Source organism: Xyrauchen texanus, chromosome 27 (assembly GCF_025860055.1).
Source record: "Xyrauchen texanus isolate HMW12.3.18 chromosome 27, RBS_HiC_50CHRs, whole genome shotgun sequence".
Classification (NCBI taxonomy): Eukaryota; Metazoa; Chordata; class Actinopteri; order Cypriniformes; family Catostomidae; genus Xyrauchen; species Xyrauchen texanus.
The window spans coordinates 36,492,025-36,516,454 of record NC_068302.1 but is presented as its reverse complement, the minus strand read 5'-3'; the positions used below and the strand labels follow the sequence as shown (position 1 = coordinate 36,516,454).

At 38.8% G+C, this 24,430-nt stretch overlaps 1 protein-coding gene across 1 annotated transcript in view; it reads right to left on the bottom strand.

Moving 5' to 3' along the window:
- Positions 1-24,430, bottom strand: part of plxna3 (plexin A3) — a 203,289-nt gene that overhangs the window by 12,089 nt on the left and 166,770 nt on the right. The window contains exons 12-24 of the mRNA XM_052093743.1: positions 23,603-23,793; positions 23,364-23,512; positions 22,141-22,261; positions 18,026-18,162; positions 17,318-17,485; positions 16,291-16,384; positions 15,934-16,173; positions 14,768-14,911; positions 11,313-11,547; positions 7,882-8,024; positions 6,540-6,796; positions 4,339-4,405; positions 1,961-2,107 (exon numbers count right to left, since the gene is read on the bottom strand). Of these exons, the coding sequence (XP_051949703.1) occupies positions 1,961-2,107; positions 4,339-4,405; positions 6,540-6,796; positions 7,882-8,024; positions 11,313-11,547; positions 14,768-14,911; positions 15,934-16,173; positions 16,291-16,384; positions 17,318-17,485; positions 18,026-18,162; positions 22,141-22,261; positions 23,364-23,512; positions 23,603-23,793 (2,093 nt within the window). The remainder of the gene's footprint in view (positions 1-1,960; positions 2,108-4,338; positions 4,406-6,539; positions 6,797-7,881; positions 8,025-11,312; positions 11,548-14,767; positions 14,912-15,933; positions 16,174-16,290; positions 16,385-17,317; positions 17,486-18,025; positions 18,163-22,140; positions 22,262-23,363; positions 23,513-23,602; positions 23,794-24,430) is intronic.

Below are 24,430 nucleotides of genomic sequence, written 5' to 3'. Positions count from 1 at the left end.
GCTCGTTCAGTCCCTTGTCATAACTAGACTGGACTACTGTAACGCTCTCATTGCAGGCCTTCCTGCATGTGCTATTAGACCTCTCCAAATAATCCAGAATGCAGCAGCACGTCTGGTCTTTAATGAACCTAAGAGAGCACATGTTACACCACTCTTTGTCTCTCTTCACTGGCTGCCGGTTCATGCACGTATTAAATTCAAAGCCCTGATGCTGGCATATAAAACAGTCACTGGGTCTGCTCCAGCATACCTAAAAACATTTATGCAGAGCTACGTTCCCACCAGAAGCCTGCGGTCGGCTAAGGAACGTCTCCTTGTCGTACCAAAACAAAGAGGCACCAAAACACTTTCCCGGACTTTCAGTTTCATCATACCACGGTGGTGGAATGACCTTCCCAACTCAATCCGGAAGCTAACTCACTCTCTATCTTCAAAAAGCGGCTAAAAACACATCTTTTCCAAAAGCACTTAACCGGTCACTAAAAAAAAAAAAAAAAAATTACATTTCTTGTTGCACTTAAATCTGTTTTGTATACTATTATGATGATAGTGAAACTTTGTAATATGGCACTTTTTGTACCACTGTCTCCCTAAGATGATTCGCTGATGTTCTTCCTCTTTTGTAAGTCGCTTTGGATAAAATCGTCTGCCAAATGAATAAATGTAAATGTAAATGTAGACAGACAGACAGACAGACAGACAGACAGACAGACAGACAGACAGATGCCTTTTGGAGATCTTGGCTTTTTTATTGAGATTACAACCAATTTTCATAATCGATTAGTTGGTTGGTTGTTTGAACGACTAATTGACCAGTGGGTGTTAACGATAATAATGTAATAGAAGACTCCGTTTTGTTCACGTGACCCCTCTCAGACATATTTCAGAGAGACATACGGATGATAAGCGCAGCACTTAAACATGGTAACTAACGGTTATGCAACAAATAAATAGGCTAAATAACTATAACATCTTATTGAACAAAACTATCACAGTAAAAAAAGGTCAAACATAAGCAAGACTTCAATACAGAGCGGCACAAAACCACTTCTGTGCATCCTGAATGCAGAATAACACACTTCAAAATAAACAGAGAGTTTGGGAGTCTCAAGGCGACCCTCGTTGCAAAGTGCAGAACTGCAAGATAATGCGGGTTCACATTTAGTTCACTATATAAAGCAGTTTAAACATATTTTAATGCAACTTTTTATTTTAGTAGTGTCAGACAGAATCAGCCAAAGACTTTAACATCTCCAAAGCACCTCAAATACATTACTCACAGCAGAGGATTTAACATCCGACAGTGATCGTCTTTTAATGCATTGTTAATGCGATGCTTTGATAGCAGTTATAGCAGCGGTGCATAAATGGACTAAATTTAAAGCATTATAGAGACAAAGTTCTTGCAGGTGGTTTACTGTTCACTGTTAAACAAGCAAGCTGTCATCATGCAAAAACACTATCCAAGAATTTGCATCTCTCAATTATTATGAGAATTGCATCTCCCATTAAAACCACCACCACTAAAATATTAATGTTAGTAGTCACCCCCACTAATCGACTAGTCAGTTATTGGATGACTAGACGATTAGTCGACCACCGGGGCACATCCTTATTAAAGAAACAGACAGACATATAGATAGATAGTTTGTGTATAGAGACAGACAGATAGGGATTGAGGGATAGATAGAATAGATAGATCGACAGACAGACAGACAAACAAGCAGATATATTGACAGACAGACAGACAGACAGACAGACAGACAGATAGATAGATACATTTTGAGATCTTGGCTTTTATATTCAGATTACTAAACTGATCATTTATCATTTATTATATAAAATCACACTCCCAATCCTCCATAAACTAAAACTAGGTCTTCAGTAAGACTGGGGGTGCTGGGAATTAGGAAGCGGGATTATGGGATATGTGAGAGAGTGTCACCATGGGGACACTGACCAGCTGCTTGTAGTCGATTTGCTGTCGGATGAGCTTGTCCTCGCTCAGGGAGTATCGCGCCTCTCCTGTGATGGCGTCTATGGGCCCCTTCTCCATCTGCTGCTTTATAGCACAGTAGAGCATGAAGAGAGGCTCGCCAGCACACTCCTGCAGAGAGAGAGAGAGAGAGAGAGAGAGAGAGAGAGAGAGAGAGAGAGAGAGACAAAGAGAGATGGAGAAAGTGTATAATGTCCATTTATAATGTTTGCCAAGGTTATCAAGGTCAAAGAGGAAATATGCAAAAGTTTTGTGGTTCTCGTGCCAACATTGTAATGATTTCTAATTCATTATCAAGGGATCTCTGCATTGTCAACAAACTGTAATTGCAGTGGTTCTCCAGATTGTAATTTTCACAGACTTCGAATTGCTTCATTGGATGTAAAAAAAGTGTCCATAAAAGGAGAGGAAAAAATAAATGTTCTGACCAAAAAGAAGCGAAAAAGTGAAATAAAGTGGCGAGCAATTCAGTGAAAGAAAATACAGCCGCGAGAATGAGAAAGATGGCCAATCGCGGCTCATTTCAGATGCCATTTGTGAAGTGTGCAGAAGTCTCCAATTACCCACTTAAACGCGTTTGATGACTAAACAGCGATACTGAGGAGAGGCTATTATTTAGTTCTTATGCGAGATCAGCTTGACATTATTAATTACAGCATGGCATCTTGATTTGCGCTCTTCTAACCCAGGCGGAGAGGGTTAGCCAGCATCCATTGCACGCCTAACAGCACGGTATTCAAAATAACCAGTGTCTTAGATGCATTTGTACTCCATGTCAAATGCATTTAGTTTCATTATATACAGTACATAACATTCTCCACTTTCTATTGCTTTAATAGTCTGTATGATTCTGTATGCGGTTTGGCTCCATTTGATATGCATAGGCTGAGTGTTAAAAACTTGTTATGACACGACAGATGTGTGTCACAGGAATCATGCCAGGTTGCAATTGCTAATGGTCACATTTGAGCATAGAATTCACGCAATTGAATGTATGCAGTGTAAATGCAAATGACATGAACTGATAAGCTCAAGTCGAACCCCTGCTTAAATATCTGTAAAACAAATATTTATAAACCCTTTTTTCTTGTATTGTCATTTTTGCTTAAGGTGAATGTATATAAACTATATGGCAGTAACATTGATGTCAACATGAAATGCATTTCACATTCTTCTCAATTAGTAAAAAAGGTGGGTCTCTATATTATTGGCATTTGGAGAGGAGGAGTTAAAAATAAGAGTTTGGTAAGGTCAGCAAAAAAAAATTAGGAAGATAAACTTTTTTAGTCTTTGGAATAACAAAATTGTGCACATTAAGACTATGAATATGTACAATATTAATGAGATAGTTTGCACAAAATGTTTAATATTGTCATAATTTACTCATTCTCATGTTGTTCTATGGAAAAAAGTTAATCATATGGGCTTGGAACAACATGAGGGTGAGCAATTAATGACAACTGCAATTTTTGTATGCTCTATCCCTTTAAGAAAATAAATAGGGTCGTTACAAACTAAGGTTTGGCAATAATCATCTTGAAAAAAAGTTAAAAGTTAACCAAAGGTTTTCAAAAGACCCCCGAAAGTATTGAATACAACATAAATATACAGTATCACTTCAAATTATGCAACAGATTAAAACATATCGAACAATTTGGTCAACAATATGAACTATCATATAGGCAAGATGAGAGAGTATGTGCTCACACAAAGCTTATGCATTAGAGTCGTAAGTAGGACTAGGAAAGCATTTCGGGGTAATTACTTCTAGAGGCCCGTGTGGTGGCCAAAAACACTAACATCTATACTGATGGGACTGAAGCACACTGGGCGCCAGGCCAGGGCTACATTCCACAAGGCAATTCCAGCCCTGAATGCACAATCGGCCTGATGTTCTCGCCCTTAACGCTAATAGCCATCTGAATCTGCTTTAAATCAGCAGCGTTTGGGCTATGGAGGCCACAATCCAGCCGTCTTGGTCAACTTTGGAACATCTGACAGGATGTAGGTTTGAGCAAGTGCCCTTGCTGCCTCACAGGGGAGATTTCAGCGTTGGGTGGAAGCCGTGACATTCCAGAGACGCTATCTGGAGCGTAGGCTTTAGCGAGATTTATTAGCGGCTTGCGATGAGTCAGCCGTCAAAAACGTCTGTGGCAAAACCTTTTCACACAAATTAAACCGAATGCTAGTTACCAGGGTGAAATTAGAGGTTGTTAATCACTTAAAGGGGTCACGTAGAGATTAGCACGCAGTTCTGAACAGAGAGGAATCATTTTTGTACAATTTTGAAAATACATTTGTAAAATAAATTTTAAGTAAATCCAAAACATAGCAACACAAACCTTAAGGAAACGGTGGAGGAGGAAAGTGAACCAGTTAGTGAGCATCTTCTCAGCCACAGATTCAGTTCTGCGAAGGAAAACAAACACAATCAATAAATTCTAATTAGCCGCATTTCACTTTGCTTGCAACACAACTTCCTAAAAGCCAGCTGTTAAACCACAGTGACTACATTTACCAGTTCTTGCACAGCATCCACAGCACATTTCTAGTATGTAGAGTCTAACCATATTAACCATAGGCAATACTAGGGATTACTCCTGATTAGCATGGCATGTTAGGTACATATCACTATGGCACTGTGTGCTGTGACTAAATGTCATTATTATGACTAAAATAAAAACATTATAGTAAAATCAGGAAGGTGGCGAATCAACCAAGAACTATTTTTCATTATTTATTTGTATTAAGAGGTTTTCAAACTCATTTCATGTGCTACAATGTTGTAGCAGTAGTCCGTCTTCATTATTTTCTCATAGTATCAGACAAAATCTAAGGAATATTTCACCCAAAAATGAAAATTCTGTTATCATTTACTCACCCTCACAAGGTTCCAAACCCATATGACACAAACAAACAAACACACTTCATGTGAAAACTTGCTTTGTTGAATGCTAAAAATAAAGCAAGTTCTCGCTTGAACAAGCTCCTCTTATAGTACTCGTGAACAACATAACGGACGTCAAGATTTTAACTGAATAAATTACTTTAATTTCAAGTTGTTTCTCAGTAAAATCTATCATATGACTTCAGAAGACTTGGAGTATGACGCACGAGCCACACAGACTTCTTTTATGATGAGTAGGGCTGAATATTGATACAGATTTGATTTGCTTTGATTATGATACACAAGCTCTTGATTTGATTTGATTCTACAGTTGAAGTCAGAAGTTTACATACACCTTAGCTAAATACATTTAAACTCAGTTTTTCACAATTCCTGACATTTAATCGTAGAAAACATATCCCTGTCTTAGGTGAGTTAGGATCACTACTTTATTTTAAGAATGTGAAATGTCAGAATAATAGTTGAGAGAATGATTTATTTCAGCTTTTATTTCTTTCATCACATTCCCAGTGGGTCAGAAGTTTACATACACTTTGTTAGTATTTGGCAGCATTGCCTTTAAATTGTTTAACTTGGGTCAAACATTTTGGGTAGCCTTCCACAAGCTTCTCACAATAAGTTGCTGGAATTTTGGCCCATTCCTCCAGACAGAACTGGTGAAACTTAGTCAGGTTTGTAGGCCTCCTTGCTCACACATGCTTTTTCAGTTCTGCCCACAAATCTTCTATTGGATTGAGGTCAGGGCTTTGTGATGGCTACTCTAATACCTTGACTTTGTTGTCCTTAAGCCATTTTGCCACAACTTTAGAGGTATGCTTGAGGTTACTGTCCATTTGGAAGACCCATTTGTGACCAAGCTTTAACTTCCTGGCAGATGTCTTGTGATGTTGCTTCAATATATCCACATTAGTTTCCTTCCTCATGATACCATCCATTTTGTGAAGTCACCAGTCCCTCCTGCAGCAAAGCACCCCCACAACATGATGCTGCCACCCCCATGCTTCACGGTTGGGATGGTGATTTTCGGCTTGCAAGTCTCACCCTATTCCCCTAAACATAACAATTGGTCATTATAGCCAAACAGATACATGTTTGTTTCATTAGACCAGAGGACATTTCTCCAAAAAGATCTTTGTCACCATGTGCACTTGCAAACTGTAGTCTGGCTTTTTTATGGCTGTTTTGGAGCAGTGGCTTCTTCCTTACTGAGCAGCCTTTGAGGTTACGTCGATATAGGATTTGTTTTACTGTGGATATAGATACTTGTCTATCTGTTTCCTCCAGCATCTTCACAAGGTCCTTTTACTGTTGTTCTGGATTGATTTGCACTTTTCGCATGAAACTATGTTCATCTCTAAGAGACAGAATGCGCCTCCTTCCTGAGTGGATTTGGCTGCATGGTCCCATGGTGTTTATACTTGTTACAACTGCTATTGTGTTGAGAAGACAGATAGCCATATTCATAAAATTATTTCCTTTTGTATTTGGCATAAGGAAGAATGTGCAGGTGTGCAATGATATCAGGGTGAGTAAATGTTGACAGAATTGTTTTTTGGGGTCAACTATTCTTTTAACATTTATCCACATACACAATAAACACAGTTTTCCTATAAAAATCCAGTTACAAACTCTTACCGTCTGAGCAGCAGTTTGGGGTGGTTCCGATTTTCCAGGTTCTTTTCAATCAGGTCTGCGAGCAGCTGTTTGAGCACCACAGTGGCATACTCCATCCGTCCCTGCAGTGCCGCCATCAGGAGGGAGGCCACATTGCCACGATCCCGCATGGAGAAAGAGCGCTGAGCTTCCAGTGTATGGATGAAGGTCAGCAGAAACATCTTGTTGTGTAGAAGTTGACTGAACAAACGCAAGGACTTCTCCACGTTAGCTGGAGACTGGGAGGAGAGGGAACAGATAATTAAAGGAATAGTTCACCCAAAATGAAAGCTTTGTCAGCATTTACTCACCCTCATGTTGTTCCAAACCTATATAACTTACCTTCTTACTTGGAACACAAAAGGAATATTTATGCAGTTCAAAAATGGAAATTTCATTAAAGTAGTATATTTGACTTCTATGATTCTGAATCCCTACAATAGCTTTAAATTTAAATTGTCTTTCACTTAAAATCGCTCTCAATCTCATTAGCTCTTCTTCATATTCAAACTTGCAGAGATTTGAATGCTGTGATGGAGGAAGATTTTGAGTGAATAACTTATTTCGGTCTGTTCCTCACACAAAGCTATCATATGGCTTTAGAAGGCTTATAATATAGGGCATGAGTCGAATGGACTACTTTTATAGTGCTTTATTGTAATTATTGGAGCTTGACAGCCTCAGTCCCCCTTTACTTTAATTGCATGGTAAAGAGCACTGTCAACATTCTGCTTAACATCTCCTTTTGAGTTCCACAGAATAAAATCAGTCATATGAGTTTTGAATGACGTGAAGGTGAGAAAATAATGACAGAATTAAAATTTGTGGGTGAACTACCCTTTTTAACATAGGAAAAAACAAAGAACAAAAACACAAATCAAAAAAGCAGGCAGGAAGGAGATTTTTGCCTGGATGCATATTGGGGAAAAAAAAAAATATATTTGGCTGCTGTGAAATTTAATGGTTAGAATAATTGTTCTTTCTTGCTGACTATTTTCAAAACATTATTTTTTAGTGAGGCATGTCTCTAGACGGCTATTCCACCAGGGCAATGCAGGGCTGCTGATTTCATTCTGCCTGAGGTTTTAATTAAATCTGGCTGAAAAGTGAAGTTGACTACAGAGACCGCAGTACCGCAGTAGCTCCAGAGCTTAGGGGATCTTTTTAAAGCACATCTATGAGTGTCTTTGCTTTCTTTTTTTGGCAGAAGTATTAAAAGAAAAGGGTCTATGAGTTGTGGCAACCTACTTATTACAATTTGCAAGTGACACACTACACCCGGGGACAAAAGAATGGATCCAATAGTTTGTAAAAGCTCTCTTACATCCAGCTCCTTCAGAACCGGGTGCTCTTCGATGCCGGGGAACATCACTCTCATGGTGTAGGTACGATATTCCAAGAAAGGGATCTTCACACCATCCATGTCGTTGGTTAGCTCTTGGATGTCTGTTTGTAGCTCGGCAAAGGCTGAGAAGAATAAAAAACAAAAATATTCATCCATCAGACCTTAGAAAACCGAATATGGGTGTGCATATAACATGCATCACAGGAGATTTATGTAACTTTTGTCATTTTTCCCCCCGAATGTCATGAAAATTCCCACCAAAGTGTCATTTCCAGCACATCTCTAAATTCTGTATTGTGTAAATGACTTTTTCAAATGACCTCTTTTAAATAACAAGGCTAGCTCCTTTGTATTGCTAAGGCTAACATTTTGTGCATCCTAAATAAACACATTTAAATAATATTTGGTGTGGTGGAAATGACGTCACAACTGTGGGACAGTTGTAATTTTATTTTAAAATTTTTACATAATACATTTTAAAAATGTGTTGAGTATATTTCACTCTGTTTATATTATCGTAGTTTTAAACATGTCATAATCTGCATTTTTGCAATGGATTTTCATAGTTTAATACTTAAGTCTGGGACAGGGCTAAAACATGTGTCCTTCATAAAACAAAAACAAAATTATATTTGCTAGTCTGAACAAAAATCAATCCCTGGGACATGAAATTTACTGAAGTTGAAGATAAACCTATACCTTTTATGTAGTGACTGACCGATATATTGGCTGATATTTGGCTATTTTAAAATTATAGCCAAATATAGAGATAATCCCCCAAAAAAATCCAAAATCCCAGGTTTTATTGTGGTCTCAGACTTTGGACTCAGTCACCCTGCCCTCTAGATCGTATCGATAATTAAAACCCAATATCGAGCACTAGTGATATGTATGCAGTAGAGTTTGTCATTTTCTGTGAAAGCATCCCCACTGATGACTGACACAAAAATGAAATGGTAACTTATTAAATCACAAAACCAAGCAGAAAAGTTGAATTTATTCCAGTTCTTTACAGCAATCTTTTAACGAATGCATGAATAACACATTGGCGCGTCTGCCTGAGTTACAGATCCTTTAAACTCGTGAATAAAACCGGCATCAAAGGATGAAGACATTATGACGTCATGACCCAGTTCAATCGCTCCACAAAGACTGCGTCAAACACAGAATCCAGGCTACAGCCTCAGTACTGCAGTGTGAGAGAACATCCAACACTCTAGTTTCCAAATACAACACTCCAAGCTGGGCACCCACAGAAGACCTTGCATTCAATAAAATAGCACAGCACAGCTTCATTTGATTTATCCTATGGATTAAGACCATTAGTAGCTAATTAAAACACTCAACACACCTGTCGGAAACAGCTGGGAACGGCCATAAGTGAACTATAAAAAAAAAAGGGTGGGCTGTGCAAGGCAGGTTTGGGTAAAATTCTGAATTATAGAATTGGCTACCTTTCAATTCATACATTTTTACTTCTTATACCCTTTATCCCCCTAATATGTAGAATAATATATTCCTCAGCTGATTAGACATATTTCTCTAAACTAAGTTTAATGCTGTCAAAACAATTGACACAGCCATCAAAACATAAAAAAAAATGTCTAGCACACTGTTTTCAGATAACTTTATAGAAATAAATAAACAATTTTAAAATGTGAATCTATAAATTAAATAATATATAGAGTAAACTGTGGCATTCTGAGAAATTAAGTGTTCTTCCACCATTGGAATATACTTTAGGAATATAAATAATTATATATAATCTAAAATTGTATATAGAGATATATATATATATATATATAAAGATACATTTAATATACAGTGGATATAAAAAGTCTACACACAGCACTCAGTCTTTTTGGTTAGGAGTCTATTAGCATGGCACATCTTGACGTGGCAATATTTGCCCACTCTTCTTTGCAAAAGCACTCCAAATCTGTCAGATTGCGAGGACATCTCCTGTGCACAGCCCTCTTCATATCACCCACAGATGTTCAATTGAATTCAGGTCTGAGTTCTGGCTGGGCCATTCCAAAACGTGAATCTTCTTCTGGTGAAGCCATGGTTTTGTGGATTTGGATGTGTGCTTTGGGTCGTTGTCATGCTGAAAGGTGAACTTCCTCTTCATCTTCAGCTTTCTAAAGGACACCTGAAGGTTTTGTGCCAAAATTGCCTGGTATTTGGAACTGTTCATAATTCCCTCCACCCTGACTAAGGCCCCGGTTCCAGCTGAAGAAAAACAGCCCCAAAGCATGATGCTGCCACCACCATGCTTCACTGTGGGTATGGTGTTCTTTGGGTGATGTGCAGTGTTGTTTTTGCGGCAAACATACCTTTTGGAATTATGGCCAAAAAGTTCAACCTTGGTTTCATCAGACCATAACACATTTTCCCACGTGCTTTTGGGAGACTTGATGTTTGTTTTTGCAAACTTCAGCCGGGCTTGGATGTTTTTCTTGGTAAGAAAAGGCTTCCGTCTTGCCACCCTACCCCATAGCCCATTCATATGAAGAATACGGGAGATTGTTGTCACATGTAGCACACAGACAGTACTTGCCAGAAATTCCTGCAGTTCCTTTAATGTTGCTGTAGGCCTCTTGGAAGCCTCCCTGACCAGTTTTCTTCTTGTCTTTTCATACATTTTGGAGGGATGTCCAGTTCTTGGTAATTGTCTCTGTTGTGCCATATTTTCTCCACTTGATGATGACTGTCTTCACTGTGTTCCATGGTATATCTAATGCTTTAGAAATTCTTTTGTACCCTTCTCCAGACTGATATCTTTCAACAATGAGATCCCTCTGATGCTTTGGAAGCTCTCTGCGGGCCATGGCTTTTGCTCTGAGATGCAACTAAGAAACTGTCAGGAAAATCCTACTAGAACAGCTGAACTTTATTTGTGATTAATCAAAGTCACTTTAAATGATGGCAGGTGTGTAATGATTTCTATATAACATGAGTTTGAATGTGATTGGTTAATTCTGAACACAGCCACATCCCCAGTTATAAGAGGGTGTGCACACTTATGCAACCAGTTTATTGAAAGGTTTTTCATTTTCATTTCCGCCCCCACAAAGATTTCAGTTTGTTTTTCAATTGAATTGTTCACATTATAGGTCACATTAAAAGTGGAAACATTTCTGACATGATTTATCTTTGTCTCATTCTTTTACATCACAAAAACCTGGAATTTTAACAGGGGTGTGTAGACTTTTTAGATCCACTGTATTATATAAAATTTTCACAAGTGGCATTTCAAACATTGATTACTTATATTATTAAATGTTTTTAAAAATACTCCACATGTTGTGCATAAGGGCATGTTATGGGCAATTCACAATGAAGAATTAAATCATTTAAAACTACATTCAGCAGTTTTATCAATTTCATTCATTCGCTTAGACATGTACCTTCTTTGCACTCTAGTGCGACTCGGGACTCCAGGTTGTCCATTTGCAGCTGCAGGCGTTTGAGTGTGCGGTCGGCGTCCCGGGTTTTGCGTTTGTAGGCAATGAGCACCGCAATAATGGCAATGAGAAGAACGCCTCCGCCCGCTCCAATCCCGATGATGGCGGGCAGCGTGAGAGTGCTGTCGGAATAGATGTGAAGCATGCCAGGAGAATACTCCAGACCTCCTACTAGAATCTAAAAACACACACACACACACACACACACACACACACACACACACACACACACACACACACACACACACACACACACACACACACACACAAAAGAAACAAACGTTTGTTCTTGTTAGTGAGCTCTCCAGTCTAAAAGTCCTCCTGACTTTAGTGGGTCATAATTAGGGTGTTTGATTGGCTGAGGGCACTCACACTGTTTCCTCCTGGATGAAATCAGAACACAATCAGAATTACAGTGAAATGCACTTCAGAATTATGCACTTGTTCCTCTACCTGGTCAGCAGTGTTGGAGAGTAAGGGGCTGTTCACCAGGGGCGTAGCTGGGGGGTGGGGCGGGTGAGGCGGGGATGGGTGGGTGGGTTGAATAGGAGTGGCTGTGCCCCCCCCGCCCCCGGACAGAAGCCCTTGACCACCCCACTCACAGCCGCACCTCTCCGTCCCGGGTGTCACTGTAATCACTACCCTCCACTTTTGCATCCCTGCCACCCGAATGAAAAGGAGCCTGATAAAAACGTCAATAAAAAAAAAAATCGAGACCGCGTAATTTTATCATTCTCTAGTGATCTAGTAGCTGCACGCTGTTTGACTGACAAAAGGCTTGTGTGTGTGCGGCGTGCTTTACATGAGCGTGTGCTCCAAGAATGTTTGCACCTAAAGGGTCAAATTTATTTAAAAATTCTGCCTGTCTTGGCATCAAATGTAGGACTTGTAATTTTTAATGTAACCTAATAGACCTGCCGCTGTCTAGGGTAGGCTATCCTTAATATTAATCAAACAACAATAACAAGAAAATGACAAAACCAAATATAACTCTAAAGTATTAATGTATTAGTCATACAGGGAAGACCACTAGTATGTTTGAGTTTAATTGAATACTTAATTTTAATTTTTTCATTTGTTTAATTTCTATTTCTTTTCTTTTGTTATTTTATTACTGACTGTTTAATACTCTAGAATAATAACTTGATAATTTAAGCTACTGTTTGTTGTGGTATTGAAACTGGTATAAAAAATCATCAAATTTCACTAAAGGCTACTGAAATGGTATTATTATGACAATGTACATGTATATTTTGTGTATGGTAGATCTTGCAGCAATAACATGATGGAAAAGTAGATCTTATTCCATAGAAGTTTGAGCACCCCTGCTGTAAATGATGGTGATGGATGCTTTCATTTATTTGACTACCGTGCGGAAATGTAACATAAAATAACCTCTACTACCCAGCACAGTTTACATTTTTGTCCCAGAGAATATAATTGATTGCATAGGTATAGTACTATTAGGTTTGCCATCTGTCGTAATTTTAGAATTCATACAATCAAAACTTTGACACGTTACTACTCGAGCATGTAAGCAATACATTTTTCTCTCTGGAAAATAACCTTTTTACTCGGACAAGTGAATGACCAATTTAGGATGGCTGTGGCTCAGGTGGTAGAGTGGGTTGGCCACTAATTTCCGGCCCACACAACTCAACATGCCGAAGTGTCCTTGGGCAAGACACTGAACCCCAAGTTGCTCCCAATGGCAGGCTAGTGCCTTGCATGGCAGCTCTGCCGTCATTGGTGTGGGAGTGTGAATGGGTGAATGAGTCCACAGTGTAAAGCGCTTTGAAAACCGCTGAAGTTAAAAAAGTGCTATATACTGTAAGTGCAGACCATTTAATATTTTACTATTTATTTGTCCGAAGGACAAGCACATCACAATGCTTAATGTTGAGCCCTGCCCTTAAATGGCTTCAAACTAGATAGCTACTTGCTAGTAGCTTGTAGAGTAGCAAACTACTTATTTTTAAGAATTGACACTTAGTTGTTGTAGCAGGTCTGTTTGGATAGGGGATAACAATGGTTTGTTCAGACTATAATTTCGGAATAATTGGCTTAATAAATATCGAACAACAATACATTTCATTGTTAACTTGAATGGACATTTTTGATTACTTTTAAACTTTCAAACTCCGTAAACATTTGCATTTGTATACTTTTCACATTCTAAACTTTTTGCATTTGTAATTTTCATGACATTTTTCGTATTGTGTTGGATCACCACTTGATGGCCAATGTTAAATCTGGGTCCAGAAGCAAAACTGGTTGAAAACTACTGATTTAACCACTTGAAGTTATGAAAAGCTTGTACCTTTACAAACTTCAATTTCAAAGTAACTTCTTCAACATTGTTCACATGAGAGAACAACTCATATCTGCCTCCGTCATACGCAGTGAGAACTAATCCACATCACACTACTTCAAAAAGTCACTTTGTCAAAGGTGTGACAGCAATTAGGCTCAAATCAGCAGGTTATAGAGGTTTAGTTAAGCATTTTTGGTCCGACTGAGGTGTGCTACCAGGAATTCAGCCTTGTACTATTCATGGACCAATTAAGTACGGCATCCTACCATCTGTCCTAACAAGTTTCACCTTTCCACCGCTGCTCACTGAGAGCTGCATAGCTGCATGAATTATTGAGAGTTGCGAATAGAGAAGAACAAAGTGTAACCTGGTGAGCTGTCGATATGCGTCATCTCTGCATTCTCACTCACACTACTATTTCACTTTCTCTCTCAACAAGTGCTTCTTCAAACTCTGGATTCAAAAACAGCCTTTAACTTTCATCATCGGATCTCTGAACACCGTAATCTTTGATACACACAATCCTGCGTTCATAGGGCTTGTGCTAATCAATTAATTCTGATGGAGTTTAGGTGGCGGACCGAAATTAGAGGGCTCTTGGACGTTGCCATGGTGTTCTCATGAAGGTTATGAAGGACTTCTGTCTGCTGTTCGTAATAATTGTTTGAGCTGTCGGGAGAGCAGATAGCTAGATTAAGAGGAAATTGCTTGTATCAGCTCTCCCGTATAATCCTAATAAGTATTTAATGTACGGCGAGCCTCTTCCAGTTGACCTTTATGTTTTCCATTTCAGCATTAAGGTAAAAAATGGCTATTTGGCAGTGGTTTATTACAAGATTGATTAAATAAGACGTACAATGCCCTAGTCTGTGCAAACCAAACATTCAGCATTTTTGCCAGCTTAAGGCCATCCATACATTTTCTGCCACATTTATTAGTTGATATACAAAGGGATAAATGTTGGCCTGTAAATCACCTTATTGAGAGGCGAGCCTGCTTTCCTCTTCGTTTGCAAGAGAGGCACGTTATGAATTAAGTGTTTATTCTGCATGATGAAAAAATGTCATGACTGCGTAAAGCTCACCATCACTCGCTGTTCTCCGGTCAGATCTGGCGAATCGCAGAGCAGCTGAGATTCAGAAACTGTTAACAGACAGAGTGTTTCTCCAATCATGACGCTGTAATTCAGACGGGCATTTCCGGGGGCGGGGGGAATGAGATTCTTTCCCTGTTGGGAAATGAATGGATCATAAATTACATTCAGTGATTTTTTGAATAAACCAAAAAAGGACATTGTTTGACACATCATTTTGAGTCTCACGAAAACTGTGAAGAATTGCATGTGGGATATTTAAAAAAATACTGAGTTGTTTTCTAAGTTAATACTACGTTTTTTTCTAATATATAATAATAGCTACATTACTCATAACATTATTCAAACATGTTTTGTTTGCATCCAGAAGGCAGAATTCAAAGACTTCGAGATCATATTGCTTTTCTTTTGACTATATTCACATACTGTATGTGAAGTAATCCAAAAGTAATGAAAAGTAATCTGATAACATTAATTTCTTATTGTGGTAATCAAAAGAAAAGAGAAAATTAAGACTATTTAAAAGACCTTTACGGTTTTTTCATTGCAACATCATTATTATTACAGTTAAAAACATTTAAATATGTGATATAAATAATGTTATATTTTTTAATTGTAAAGTACTTTTGTAAAGTACAATTGTGAGTATACTGTATATAGTAGTATTTAATGTACAGTTTGTAATGTATAATGATCATCACAAAAATAAAAATAATCACAGTGTCTGAACGAGATGCGTCTTTGCATCCGTCTGCGCTGTTTCTCAAAAGTTTTATTCTATGTAAACATGTGCTTGACTTTTAAAAGCGCACCTCAAACACCTGCGTTTTGTTATCTTTGTTGCGCTGCATCTAGATTTTTTCGTTTTCCAGTCTGGACGGCCCCTTACAGTAGCAAGAATGATCTATTTATGTTATCTTCAGTTATGACAATCAGGTAATATGAAAGTAATGTCACAATGCAAAGTCTTAATTTCTTATTTTAACCTTATTTGATTTTCAGGTGATCGTTATCGGTGATTGAATATGACTTGGACGTTTCTTTATGAGATTCAATCAAAATGCAAATCGTGAAAAATGTTATTTAAATGAAAGTCTCAATACAAATTATTACAGTAATTAAAACTAATAACAACAAGATTAGAACAGAGGTCATGCCTTTAGAATGATGGGTGACCCTGGTTTGACCTCCAGTATCCCCGCATTCCCAAGCGGGTCAAAGGTTGGGTTAGGGTAGTACGTGAATGGAGTTCCATTGAGGATGAGAAGGGCGGAAACGTGATCCAGGATGAATCCAAACTCATCCGGGTGAATTCCGCTCTCAGGAGCCTGCCGTTTGGTGTAGATGATGCCCGGCGCCAAGCATGTCATCACAGAGTCGTTCACCATAGTACAAACCTGCAGAGGAGCATTTACAGAACATTCGCTCAAGAGTTCTCGTTCAAAACATTCTGTTTGTAATGACTCTTATAATGGTAGGGGACAGAGAGAAGGACAGTTGGATAAGAAACCCACGTTTGTGGTCTCCACTCCTCCAAATTTGGCTCTGACTTTGGGTTCCTGAATGGTGAGCAGATTGGTTCCTGTGACAGTAAGGGTGGTGCTGCCACTGTCAGAACAAACAAGCAACACTTCAGTTAGACGGGAGACACTCGCTTCATACTTCAAATTGAGTAATGAGTGGGCATTTGTGTGGCTCTGTTGCAAACCCTATCAAACTGCCTAACTAGACAGCATTTATAGGTATCACGGTCATGCTTTGTCTGCCTGAGCCTTTACTAACAATAAGCAACAAAATTATACTGCTTTTTAAGATACCTTATATTTTGTTTTGTTAAAAATCTAAGGGAGTGTTCCCACAATATATATTCTTCACTGATAAGACAAAAATGATGGCTAAGTAGAAATATGCATACTTCCCTTCTACTGTATATAGTATGCAAATAAAACAGTATAACAATGGAGTAGGATGTCCGGATCCTTAGCATTCATAAAAAAGCAGGCTAGAAATATCTGGATGGCCTACTACATTTGCGAGATGCTGAAGTACACCTCAACTGGGCACTGTACTATACTTTATGGCCAAGGTAGCTAAGGGGACCGCTTAGTGGGTGCTTGTGCTTGTTTAACAAAGCCAGAGTAAATTATTCTCCCGGTTGTTGGTACTCTGTCATATACAGTATTTGGGTCACAGATGAAGTATGTCATTCATGAAATGCAGTACATACTATGACAGTACGCAATTTCTGATGCAGCCTTTGTCAAAGTACCTTACAAGTACAGCTCATGTCTACTTAAACTGGGAAAGACCGAAATCTGTTTTGTACCGCGTTAGATGCTGTGTCAGGTTTTAAAAGCTCGCCTCGGGACACATGCGTTCTGCTCCATTTGTTGCGCTGCTTGTAGCTTTCTTAGCGCAAGATGTGTTCGGTCTGAACGGCCCCCTTAGAAGGTAGCAGGAGATATTTCCGTATGTAGACTGTAAACAGTGATTAAGCCCACTAGGGTTTGGAACAGAGCATGTGACTGTGTATTTACTTACTTTATAATACTCCAATTTGGCTCCATGTTGGAAATGGTTGGATCCTCTGTGTAAATGTAATGTGTATCACTGGTGACCTCTGCCTTGTCGATGAACAGCTTGACCGATGAAGCCCCAGAGCCTGACGCTGATGGTGGAGTCACGCACACTATCTCACGCACCGTTCTCCTGTTGGAACAAAAAAAGACCATTAACATACACAAATCAATATTATTTTGTCCTTTATAATCCTATGAATTCAAAAAGACATCATGGCCCAACAGAAAAGACAAGCACCGCTTCTTCCAGCTTGGCCAAGTCGGTTAGTCTGGTCTGTTTTATAGGGGATTTGGGCATTTGTCATCTAGATAGGTTGGGAGAAATGGCATCAGCAATGCTGATCCACAAGCTACGACAGGCCAAACCAACATAGATATACATGCTGGTCTAATATAGTCTTTTCAGCAGGGAAATGACAAAATTGCTTGTCATATAAGCAGCTGTTATTCCAATTTAATCATTATCCACCAACAAGGAAAACTATTAAAGCATTATGTTTCTTGGCTCAACCGATGAGTAAAATCACTGTCAGCATGTGGACATATTTAAGGATGTCCATGTGTACTCATTTGATTGGATGTGGAAATGACACATTTTGCTTCCCACAGATGTCGTGAGACACAGATGTGATTCGCACCAGAAGATCCGGTTCTGGCAATCGCTGCTCACCTGACAAACAGACACTCTTCCTGGGCCAAAAACACAGTCACAGCACTGCCGGCGTCCAGATGTCGGCCTGAGATAGTCAGTCTCGTCCCTCCAGACATGGGCCCTTTCTCTGGCCGCACTCGGCTAAAACTTGGAGTCTAGAGGAAAGACAGTTCAGAGATCCTGAATGGTGAACAGATTGGTTCCTCTGACAGTGATGATAATGTTTAGAACAAACTAATTCAGTGTTGCTTGGTTATTAACCATAAGCAAGGCATATTACACTATATGGAGTAAATTGTCACAATGGAACCTGCTATTAAAGGTATAGTACACCTAAAAATGAAAATTCTCTCATCATTTACTCACCCTCATAACATCTCAGATGTGTATGACTTTCTTTCTTCTGCAGAACACAATCAAAGATTTTTAGGTCCAAAAATCACATAAAAGCAGCATAAAAGTAATCCATATGTCTCCAGTTGTTTATATATATATATTTCATCTGAAGCGATGCAATCACTTTGGGTGAGAAATAGATCAATATTTCAATCCTGTTTAGTAAAAGATCTCCACTTTCACTTTTACTTTCAGAATGTGAAAGTGGAGATTTACAGTAAAAAAAAGGACTTAAATATTAATCTGTTTATCATCGACTGCTATAATATCGCTTCTGAAGACATGGATTAAACCACTGGAGTCATATAGATTACTTTTATGCTGCCTTTATGTGATTGTTGGAGCTTGAAATGTCTGGTCACCATTCACTTGCATTGAAAGGACTTGCAGAGCTAAAATATTCTTCTAAAAATATTTGTGTTCTGCAGAAAAAAGAAAGTCATACGCATCTGGGATGGCATGAGGGTGAGTACATGATGAGAGAATTTTCATTTTTGGGTGAACTATCCCTTTAACCCTCAGAGACTCTTTTTTGCAACGTTTGTTTACAGCAACCTATTTTACATTAAACACTAAACTTTGAAATATACTGTAAGGGTTTGGGTGGAAAAAATGCATATTGAAATGTCAAAACTTGCTAAAGTCACACAACATTCACCCCTGAAGAACAGAAAGCTTAAAAATCCAGATTTTCCCATTGACTGCCACTGTTTGATAAAGTTCACACCAAACTAAAATATGCTTAAAACCTCAAATTCTTAAATTAGTGGCTTCCTAAAAAAACACTTTCAAGGAGGTAAAAATAAAATGGGTCTTAAACAGCCAACAGTAAAACAACTATGAAAGAGAAAAAGAATTGTTAAAAAAAACAATATAAAATATGTATAAACCCATTACATTTAAAACACATGACTGGCATACATTTAGGCAAGGGTCATATAATAAAGGTAAATTTAAACAGAAAGGCTGAACACTGTGTTCTCAAGACAAGTGTATTTTTCTTAAATGTCATGTTATTTGCCCACCTGCTACACAAAAAATTATATTGCAATTTGGAGGATAGAATTCACAAAATTGTATTCTGATTTAAGAGAGTATTGATTTAGGCATATGAAACCCAAATATAAAATCATTGCTAGAGAAAACACAAATATGTGTAGTTAAACCATCATGGTTTCTGAGATACAGTTTACATACACCTTAGACAAATACATTTAAACTCAGTTTTTCACAATTCCTGACATTTCATCGTAGAAAACATTCCCTGTCTTAGGTGAGTTAGGATCACTACTTTATTTTAAGAATGTGAAATGTCAGAATAATAGCTGAGAGAATGATTTATTTCAGCTTTTATTTCTTTCATCGCATTCCCAGTGGGTCAGAAGTTTACATACACTTTGTTAGTATTTGGCAGCATTGCCATTAAATAGTTTAACTTGGGTCAAACATTTTGGGTAGCCTTCCACAAGCTTCTCACAATAAGTTGCTGGAATTTTGGCTCATTCCTCCAGATGGAACTGGTGTAACTTAGTCAGGTTTGTAGGCCTCTGTGGAGCGGAGGGGGGGGGGGCGCGGCCGATCAGAATATCGCGCGCCCGGTCCCCAATCGGCCTGATGAGGCGCGCGAGGGATAAAGGCGGCCGGTGACGATGGTTAGAGAGAGAATTATGGGCATGTCCGTCGTGTGTGTTTGTTTATGTGTTTTGGTTTAAGTTTTCATTAAATTATCATTTATATTGACAAGCCGGTTCTCGCCTCCTCCTTGCCCACCCTTGAGCTATTTTACAGCCTCCTTTCTCACACACACTCTCGCATAAATCTTCTATTGGATTGAGGTCAGGGCTTTGTAATGGCCACTCAAAAACCTTGACTTTGTTGTCCTCAAGCCATTTTGCCACAACTTTGGAGGCATGCTTGGGATCATTGCCCATTTGGAAGACCCATATGTGGCCAAGCTTTAACTTCCTGGCTGAAGTCTTGAGGTGTTGCTTCAATACATCCACATAATTTTCCTTCCTCTTTATGCCATTTATTTTGTGAAGTCACCAGTCCCTCCTGCAGCAAAGCACCCCTACAACAGGATGCTGCCACCCCCATGCTTCACAGTTTTCCTCCAAACATTATGATGGTTATTATGGACATTTCTCCAAAAAAGTAAGATCTTTGTCCCCATGTGCACTTGCAAACTTTTTTTTTATGGCAGTTTTGGAGTAGTGGCTTCTTCCTTGCTGAGCAGCCTTAAAGGTTATATCGATATAGGACTTGTTTTACTGTGGATATATATACTTGTCTATCTGTTTCCTCTAGCATCTTCACAAGGTCCTTTGCTGTTTTTCTTGGATTGATTTGCAGTTTTCACACCAACCTACGTTCATCTCTAGGAGACAGAATGTGTCTCCTTCCTGAGCGGTATGATGGCTGCGTGGTCTCATGGTGTTTATACTTACATACTATTGTTTGTACAGATGAACGTGATACCTCCAGGCATTTGAAAATTGCTCCAAAGGATGAACCAGACTTGTCCACAATTGTTTTCTGAGATCTTGGCTGATTTCTTTTGATTTTCCCATGATGTCAAGCAAAGAGTCACTGAGTTTGAATGTAGGCCTTAAAATACATCCACATGTACACCTCCAATTGACTCCAATCAGAAGCTAATTGGCTAATCTGGAATTTTCCAAGCTGCTTAAAGGCACAGTTAACTTAGGGCATGTAAACTTCTGACCCACTGGAATTGTGATATAGTCAATTAAAAGTGTAACAATTGTTGGAAAAATTACTTGTCATGCACAAAATAAATGTCATAAAAAACTTACCAAAACTATAGTTTGGTAATATTAAATCTGTGGAGTGGTTAAAAAATTTGTTTTAAAGACTTCAATCTAAGTGTATGTAAACTTCTGACTTCAATTGCATAGCCCTTGTGACAACATCCCCCTGTGACCACTAGCCCTGGTCTCCCCCTTAACATCGGCCATCGAAATATCGTTATTGGTTAAAAACCCATAACATTTGACCACTGGCTGACAGGAGTCCCTGTGGAAACTTCTGAACAGATGGAGCTCAGTGCAGTGTGATACACACACACAAGTGTGATCTTGTTTTCTTGTTCTGGTTCTACACAAAGAATTTACACTCATCACTGTAATAGAAATGTCCTGTTTACTGTTGCGGCGAGCAGGGCTCGTTTGTTTCGGCGCAGGATCTGTCAGGAATTGCTGCAGTACAGTCCTTTCAAAGTAATTAGTTGCATACCTGTGTAATTGGCCAGAGTGCGTGTTTTCATTTGCTTTACCTTTCTACACGACTAAAGCTGCAAGGATGCTATTGATTAGATGTTCAGGAAATCCAGGCAGGACTATCCATTTATTTGTGTGTGTGTGTGTGTGTGTGTGTTCAGCTCCTGGGCTCGAGATAATAGACTAATGAGCTTTTCCTGCTGGGTACCACTTAAAACTCAGCAGGGAGGAGGGAGTAACAGTGGCACTCTTTACATCCCTTTTCCCCTCAGCGAAATGCATAATCACATGTTCGCCACAAACAGATTTGATTGGCTAATGGACAGGTGGATTGGGAATCTTAAAGATTCATTGGTTTTAGATAGGAAATCTGATTGGCTGAGTCTCAAAAATGGGTAGTTATTGATTGGCTGAGCCTAGATCACCACAAACCAGGAGATGAGGCGTTCTACAGTAAAAAAAATAATAAGATGTATTAAGAATAATCTTGGCACGCACCACAAAAGAGTATGTTTGAGATGATTGGGTGCGATACTCTGCGCTGCAGTCACCGATACACAACTCCACCGGACCACCAGGGGGGTTTGATATCTGAGACTCCTCCATATCACACACAATCCTGCAGGACAAACACATACACACACATTGAAATCAACATTGCCAAAACAGGCGATACTAACTAAGTGACATAAACTAGTAACACGGCTACGGTATTTTTCCAAGAACCCAAACAGCTAGGAAGCTACAATACAGACAGAAATACTAAAAAGTACAATGTATTACCATGGTAAAAAAAAAAGAAAATGGAACATGGTACTATGGTAAAACCATGTTATTTGAACTTATACTATCCTAATAACATGTCATTTTTGGACATGTACTATGGTAATTGCATGTTTTATTTTTGTTGTTACATGGTACTACGTTAAAGAAAAATTATTTTGGAAATGTACTATGGTAAAACCATGTTATTCGGACATATACTATGGTAAAACCAATTATTTTGGACATGTACTATGGTAATACCATGTGTTTTGGAGCCATGGTACCTTGGTAAAGCCATGTTAAGTTGAAAATGTACCATGGTAATACCATCTTTTTTGGAGACATTGTACTATGGTTAAGTCATGTTATTTTGGGAATTGGTTATTGTTATTGAGTTCTTGGAGATGGTACTATGGTAAAGCCATGTTATTTTGAAATGTACTATGGTAACATGACTTTTCCTACATGTACCATAGTATTTTTTTGGACATGTCACAATAACACCATGTTTTTTTTTCTACATGTACCATTGTAATACAATTTTTATGGATAAGGCACCATGTTACTTTTTTGGAGACGGTACTATGGTAATACCATATTTTATCTACATGTACTACAGTAATACAATGTTTTCAAGATGGCACCATGTAACAAACATTTTTTTTGGACAAGTATTATTGTAATTCCATTTTTTGGGATATGGCACCATAGTACTAACACATTTGTTTTTAAACACAGTACCGTGGTAATACCATGTTTTTTTTTTAAATATATATGTACCATAACATTACCACATTTTTTGGACATGGTACCATGACCTTTTTAACATGTACCATAACAATGTCTCTTCATTAAGTACCTTGGAGTAATATGAAATGTCTTGAAGCATTTATAGAAAGGGCACACTGAAACATGAATAGCCTCTCATGTTGCATAGAATATTATGTATATCTCACCTCTCAGCGCTGATATATTCAGAAGCTGCAGGGTAACAACGCACCCCCGCCACTCGCACATACGTAATCTCTCGAACTTGCAGCCCCAGATTCTCTCCCTCAATGGTCACGCGTGTGCCACCTTCTTTCGGCCCCGTCAGTGGGTGGATCTACAGAGAGACAGAAAACAAAGGTTTCTCATTGGGTGATGTAAAAGTAAAAAGTCCCTATTTAGAATTAGCTATTTAAATGTGTGTTACTTTGGTGATACGAGGATGACTGCAGCGTATGTTGCGTCGTCCCTGATGCATCCAGTTGTGTTCGGGTGATGGACAGTGCTGCTTCAGGAGACATTTCTTATCGGCAAGACACCAGCCACATTCAAACATGCTGTCTGCCTTCAGACACAGTCCACAGCTGTCCCTCTGAGCTTCACACTTGTACAAGAGAGCTACACAAACAGACACACAGACAGAGACAGTGAGAATATAGCCTTACTCTCAGCTGGCCAGTTAAAAGCAGGGCATGTTTGGAGTGGCGCCAGCTGTGCGGTGCCAATCGATATTTGAACTGTAAGGGGAAGGTAGGCAAAGCCCACGCCTGCATTTACTGTGTCATGATTCACTGTGCTGCCCACACAAACAAATAAATCTGACCCTAGGCCTCTATGAAGCACGAGAACCAAGCTGTTCTGGTTTGGTGGGAGTTTAGGTTGAATTCTATAAACAGAAACACTATTTCAAACCCTAGTACGCTGCCTCACTATTGTCTCCACAGGCAGCTACCTTCTAAGGAGAATGATTTGAAATGGCCTTCATGGGTAGCAACACAGTTAATGGTCACTTACATTCACAATGCAAATACCACTCTTCACATGAAGCAAAATGATACTGCCCTTATGGGCCATTTGCACTAAACTCACTTTTGCGTCCATCTGTGCTATTTTTTTATATGTAAACATGCGCTAAAAGAATGTCTTCGATCATTATAGCATATCTCACTGTTTTTTCAGTGTCCTGGTGGCAAAGTCAAGTTAAAAACACTGCGAAGCGTAAAAGAGATGCCATTAATGCTTAAGAGAGTCTGAT